Raw genomic sequence first — 6,971 nt, 5'->3', positions numbered from 1 at the left:
AAAAACTATAACAAAAACAACGTTTGCGATACCCGCTTGTAAGTGGGACAACAAATTGAAAAACTCGACATATTGATTTTGAAAAATCAAATGTCGACTTTTTCAATTTTTCAAATATCCTCAAAATTAGCTGTAAGTGCCATCTACATACCGGACCATTGTCCCTCAATAAAAGATATAAAATCTTTATATTACAAATGTCAAAGCTTATGGTGTATAAATTAGCTTTCGAATTTGAGCTTTGTCTGTGAGATTTTCATTTAGCTAAGCCACAAACCTGTAATGCAGAGAGTAAACAAAAATAGAAATGATTTTGGCGCTCAGTTCCCAGTATTAATTTAAATTGAACACTATCCAGGGTAAGTAGTTGAGGTACAAGAAGCTTACTAAGAGCATTTGCGCTATACCTTCAGCAATAACGTATGCTTGAGAATAATGCCAGACCATGACTGGTTTCGGATTATCAGAAATACTACCACGCAGTGTTGCCAGTATTGGGGATTTTTCCCCAAATCGGGGATATTTTTTCGTGAATGGGGACAAAATTTTTGAGTTGGGGAATTGGGGATTTGGTGGGGAATTTACACAAATTTGGGGATTTTTGTGAGGTATTCTGGTCAGTATAATAAACCAGGTTTTGAGTTATGGTTTGTATGAAATTTTTTACTTCTACATGCCTAAAAAGGGGCTTAAAGAAGTACAGAGAATCTTCAAAATATGAAAAAAAATCTATTCCAAGAGCTACTTTACAATTTACTTTGTTTTTAAGAAATTGTTTACGATTGTGAAATTATTTCATAAGGACGTGGGTCGCAGTGTTGGCCCCTCATCTGCATACATCACTGATTTGGATTTGACTCTTTATACCAATAATTAATTCTGATGAGGAATTGTATCAGAAATATTTTGAGCACCCGTCTCATTTTTTGGATTTTGAAATCTTATTTTTATTGTAACTCGCAAACTGGTAACATATGACAAAAATTGCATATTTTTAAAATTTTTGGATTATGACGGATTTTTTACAGCAGAGCCTATTCCTATTTTCAAAAAACTTGCCAAAAACTGTATTGGGGATTTTTGTGGGGAATTTTAAATTCAATTGGGGATTTTTTGGGTTGAAAGCGTCTTATTTTGGGGACAAGAGCCCGAAAAATACTGGCAACACTGCTACCACGTATCCATTTAACAGCAATATAGCTCCAAGATCATTTGGTAATTAAAATTTTTGCTTGTATTTTGGTTTCATCAAATTTTTAGGTTCATTTTCATCCTTAAAACACAGTACCAGGATCTTTACACTAAACACGGGTTCTTATTAATTTTTATTTTTTTTTTATAAAAAATGTTTATTTACTAAAAATAGTAAGTAATTTAGACATAGTAAATATGTTTTGTAATTATATAAAAAATGTTCAGTATTTACAAATCAAATAATAATATAGATTAATAACAATTAACTAACATTAATAGGGCTCAACAAACAGTTTTATAAACAAAAACTCCAGCTTAAAAAAGGGTGGAATCCAAAGGAAAAGAGGGACAGTATTTAATTTTTGTTTACAAAACTGTTCATGCAAAATTTTCCAAGGTTGACACACAAAAATTTTATATCAAAGCTTCTGTCATTGAGTTTTTCCTTTTTTTGTTAGAACATTGACAAGTCAGCATAATCCATCCTTACCACTGAGAAAAAGGACTTTTGGGGGTAAACCTAAAATTGTATACACTTGGAGAAATTTTGCCTAAAAATGAGAAAAACATGGCGCTTCATAGAATGCTTTTACTTCGTGTGTGGCACTTGGTTTGTGACATTTTTGTGAATGCATTTCATGGAAGTTGTGTGTGTGGGAGGAGTAGGAATAGCAGTCGAGTAGTTTAGCTTGAAGGGATTTTCTGCATCATGGATTCAAGGAATGTGGGATCCAATGTGGAACCATGCTCCAAATCTTCTGTGCTGGCATTTTCCTCCGCAACATTGACAAATTTACTAGAAAGTTCTCCATTCAGTCGATTCACCTCACCTGTCGCTATGTCGTACATATAGATTTCTTGTTCTGTTGATGAATCAGAAGACCTAAGGGTAAAGGAAAATATCAATGAAAGGTTCTTCAAAAGAGTTAGAATTATACTCACTTCGCTACTAGTAAAACCACTGATTGTAATTCAACATCTGTCCTTGACTCTTTCTCCAGCCATCTTTTGAAGTTTTCTGTGGTTGGTTTCTTCACCAAGACTTTGATTAAATCACCTCCTAGGAATTTCACTTCTTTGGAGTCCTCAAGTAGGGTACCATCGCTACCGGCCGGTGTATCCACGGGGGCTAAGACTACAACACTTTGCAGGGATTTCGACTTAAGTTCTTCTACATCGGGTTTGGGGAAGTTAGCAGCATTGATTTTCAATGGCAGATATCTGTTGTACTGGCGCTCTGTAGAAGTAGTGGATCCCAAAGATTCGGATTCTTGGCCATCGAAACGTACCACCTTGGTATCGGTTTGTTTAGCATGCGGCACTGAGCTTGTCTCCTTAACACGCTCTAGGTCTTTGGCATCCAAAGAGACCTTATCACCATTTGGTTTGACTACGGACAAAACTTTTTTGGATTCAGAGATTTGAGCACCTCCACCAGCACCATAGAAATGTTGCAAATGTTCAGCGGGTAGATTTTCTAAGGCAATATCTCCTTCTTTGTCATAGTCCAAGACGGAAATATCGGCATTACTTAAGATACCGGATGAGAGCAACTGTTGCCTCAAATCATCTGGAACTTCAGCGGGCAATTGTGACAAGGCTTTGGGACTGGGAGTAGTTGTGGATCCTACCCTATTCGTATCTTCCTTGGGAGGGATGTAAGCATTTTGAGATTGTTGTGTCTCTTGGGTTTTGCGTTGTTCCAGCTCCTTGAAGACATCAGAGTGATATGTTGACACTCCGAATTGGGTATTGCTTGAAGCAGAAGCCCCAATACTGCTTTCACTTTGAGCATTAACTGATCCCGATCCTTGTCTAGGCTGTTGGAAGTATTGATTATATTGATCCTGCGATTGATGGATACTTGTGATGACCTGAGCAGATTGTTGTTGCTGAGTTCCCTGGGATGTAGGATAATGGGCAGCTTGATATTGCTGATAGACATTAGGTGGCATAGGGGTTACAACCATTATCTTCTGACCATCAGTGGACTCGACATATTGTGGTGGTGGTGTGGAGGACGGAACTTGGTGTTGTACATAATTCGTTGAGGTTGTAACAAAGTTGCTGAACTGGGGTTGAGGATTGGCTTGGCCTTGTGTATGAATTTGAGATTGAACTTGAGTTTGAGCCTGATTGTGGGAATGAGATTGAGACTGTGACTGCGACTGCGACTGTTGATTATAGTTGCTATAAGCATTGCCTTGGGTATTGATGTACTGATTCTGCTGTTGATGAGGGGCTAAGTTGGGAGCGGGTATATCGTGGATAACTTGGTTCTGAGATTGATATTGCGATGGCTGATAGTTGTTGGGTATGGTCTCCGTTATGTGTTGCTCGAACTTAGGAATCGATTTGAACAACTGGGTTTCTTTCGAGGGTTTAATGTCCAACCAACTCAAGTCCGGCGATGATGAGCCACCAGATGTCGCATGTGTCTGATATTTGTTCTGATATTGTTGGGAAGATTGGGGTTGTTGGCTCTTATTTTGAGTGTAGTAGTTCGAATTGGTTTGATAGTTGGAGGTTTGAGCATGATTCACAGTTTGATGTTGCTGATACTGAGTTTGGGATGGTTGCTTGTAATATTGAGGCGGAGGGATTGTGGGAGATTGTACCGTGAAAGTAGGTTGTTGTATGAACTGAGGTTGTCTCTGGAACTGGAAGGGCTTGGAATTGTAATGAGAATTCTCCAATTTTGCAGCAATTGCTGTGGGTTTATTGGGCAGGGCGGCGGGGGCTGGAGTTGGTCGGAACTTTATAGGTTGATAGGGTTGAGGCGCTTGTCTATTGGGTAAATCTTGAGTTTTTGGAGGAGCTGTGGGAAAGACAACCTGTTTGTTGGGAGCCTGGGTAGGTTTTTGTGGCAATGTGTTGTAGTATTGACCATTCTGACTATTTGCATGAGCTTGTTGTTGTTGTTGATACAATTGGTTGTGATTGACATAATATTGGGACTGTTGTTGCAATTGGTGATGGATATGTTGTTGAATATGGCTCAAAGGTTTATTTTGTGGTGGTTGTTGCTGTTGAGGTTGAGATTGAGATTGGGGCTGAGGATGTGGTTGATGTTGATGCTGGTGTTGTTTCTGTACCTGCTGTTGTGGATGATGATAATGTTGTGGTTGGGGAGAGGTCTGAGCTCCGAAGGGAGACTTCAGTTGCGACTGCGGTTTCTGCTGATATGTCGGTGGCCTGAAGAAGGTCGATGCATGTTGATTGGGCAGCTGCTGTTGCGTATTCTGGTATTGCGAATTTGCCGAAGATTGGAAGAAACTATTGGTGTATGGAGAACGAGCATGTCCTGGGAAGTCTTGTCTCGCATTACCGACAAACTGTGTCTTTACACCAGTCTGTGGAACAGGTACGGCAACTACCTGACGTTGTACACTTTCTGCATCATGTTCTTGTAGGATGTGACCCCTCTGGGATTTATCTTCGGTGCCAAAGGTAACATGAATTCCACTGTTTCCATGATATTTCTCTGAATCTGGATGAATAATAGTTCTCAGTGTTGTAGTCTTGACAGGGGGTAATGGGGTAACGGGATATTCAATAACTTCCTCTTCTTCCTCCTCCTCTTCGGTATCGTCATTATTCAATGAAGCTATGGGACTTTCCAAATGGAGTTTGTTGTTCTCATCCTTTTTGTAATTGACATAGAACACATGAACCTTCTCCTTCTTCTTTTTAGTCTTAATAACCGTTGGCTGAGGACTAGGTAGTGTTTCATTGGCATCTTTGATAATGATTTCAATAATTGGCTCAGGGGCTTCGATATATTGGGGATATGGTCCATAATTGTAGTTATAGTCAGTGGGATATTGGCCTAGAGAAATGAAATCATGGTCACCATCAATTTGAGATGAAATTTTTTGTACCAACTTACCAATACCATTGCCATTGAAATAACCGGGCTGCGTAGCATAGGCAGTTCTGGGATCGGGACTGTATCCTCCTCTTCTGGCTGCCACTTGGGGATATAAGTACCCAGCATTGCCGAAATCATAAAGGGTACGTTTGCCACGATTTTCTCCAGGCTTGCTTTGTTTTAATGCCTTTGCACTACGTGCGGTGGTAGATGACTCAGTAGTAGTGGATATAGCAGCTTTTTCTTTTTTCTCAGTTTCAACGGAAGCTACCACCTTCTCTGCACTTTTTTTGGATTTATCATTTTTGCTCGAAGCAGTAGCTGCTGTAAGGGATATTAAAATCCCAATCAACTGAAATGAAAAAATATGAATTATTAACCCATTAACGCCGACGGGTGCGAAAACGCACCAAAAATAGAGGTATTTTTGAGCATGCATAGAAACGGTTTCAAATTCGACATCGCTTTTCTGTTTCTTGGTATAGATAGTAGATGGATGGGTCTATTTATTTGACTTGGGCTGTTTTTTCATCAGACGTCACCTACATGATGATAAACGCATTGCCATGTGCAGGTTTTCGCACATGCAAAAAATAACCCTATTATACAAAGAAAACATATAGAAAAAAATATTTTTTTAAATATATATTGCTATGGATCGGTAGCCCTCTGCCCTATATTTAACTCATAAAATTTTCAAAATTGTACATATAAACGTCTTTGCATATATACGTGTTGTGCGTTTTCGCACCCGTCGGCGCTAATGGGGCTCTTTTACTAAGAAAATTATTTTCGGTTAACCATATGTGCGAACCCTAATGAAGCGCTCCCAATCAAAATAGCTGTTACACCGTCTGCTCTTTGTCACGATCTCTTTAATGCATCATTTCGCTTAAAAATGATCTAAAGAGATTACATACGTATATATTACATATACATACATACATACATACATACAGATATATATGTATATATATATTACAGTTAATCGTACAAATCATAGTCAAACAAGTGAATGCCATAATCAGTGATAATTGTTATTGAGTTGTGATTGAGATTTATATTCTAATTGTGCCTCTTCGTGAGTTCAGTTTTAATTATGGCAAAGTGTTCAAGAGTTACTTCGAAAAGGACAAGATTATCAGTTCGTGAACTGGAAGAATTAATTGAGAACGAATTGTCTGATGATGAAAGCGAGCCACAAAAATAGTTGTCGAACGCTTTGGCCATTAATGTAACCGTTTTGCCTGCGAATGATGTGGACACCATGACAGATACCGAAGATGTTCCGGACGACCAAATGTTCTGTGATGATCCTGGACCTAACAAAACAATAGTGCCTTAGCAAGTATGCCCGAAATTTGTGGTTACGTCGAAATGCACGTTGAACGTGCAATGGTTGAGCAACCAGTCACCATTCAGCAGTATAACAAACGAATGGGAGGCGTTGATCTTTTCGACAACGCAATGAACAACTACAGGATTTTCCTCCGTGGTAAAAAATGGTATTGGTCATTACTCACAAACGGTCTTGATGCTGCAATGATCAATGCTTGGAAGCTGTTTTGCGCCGACAAATAAGGATGCCTCCAAGAAGGAATTCAAGAAGATGGGACAATTCGAATTCCGCAACATTGTGACGGGTTCGTTGCTGCAAATTGAGACAGTGGCATATCATCGTGGTCCAGAAACTCAAGACACACCAGCTCTAAAACGATTAAAACTGGATAATGTTTGCCACAACATTGAGAAAGAAAAAAACGCATTCGCTGTCGCCACTGTGCCTCGCATACCATTTACTACTGTGCCAAGTGCAAAGTGGCAGTGCAACCAAAATGGTTCTCAGACTATCATGCCGGAAACTATAAATAACGTGCAACCTTTGGAACATGCATTACTTCACTAT

At 39.2% G+C, this 6,971-nt stretch overlaps 1 protein-coding gene across 1 annotated transcript in view; it reads right to left on the bottom strand.

Moving 5' to 3' along the window:
- Positions 1-1,346: 1,346 nt before the first annotated feature.
- Positions 1,347-6,971, bottom strand: part of LOC142239252 (uncharacterized) — a 45,319-nt gene continuing 39,694 nt past the window's right edge. Inside the window, exons 3-5 of the mRNA XM_075311031.1 lie at positions 5,084-5,417; positions 2,137-5,023; positions 1,347-2,077 (exon numbers count right to left, since the gene is read on the bottom strand). Of these exons, the coding sequence (XP_075167146.1) occupies positions 1,879-2,077; positions 2,137-5,023; positions 5,084-5,417 (3,420 nt within the window). The 3' untranslated portion in view covers positions 1,347-1,878. The remainder of the gene's footprint in view (positions 2,078-2,136; positions 5,024-5,083; positions 5,418-6,971) is intronic.

This window comes from Haematobia irritans, chromosome 5 (assembly GCF_050003625.1).
Source record: "Haematobia irritans isolate KBUSLIRL chromosome 5, ASM5000362v1, whole genome shotgun sequence".
Lineage (NCBI taxonomy): Eukaryota > Metazoa > Arthropoda > Insecta > Diptera > Muscidae > Haematobia > Haematobia irritans.
This window is presented reverse-complemented; position numbering and strand designations above follow the sequence as displayed.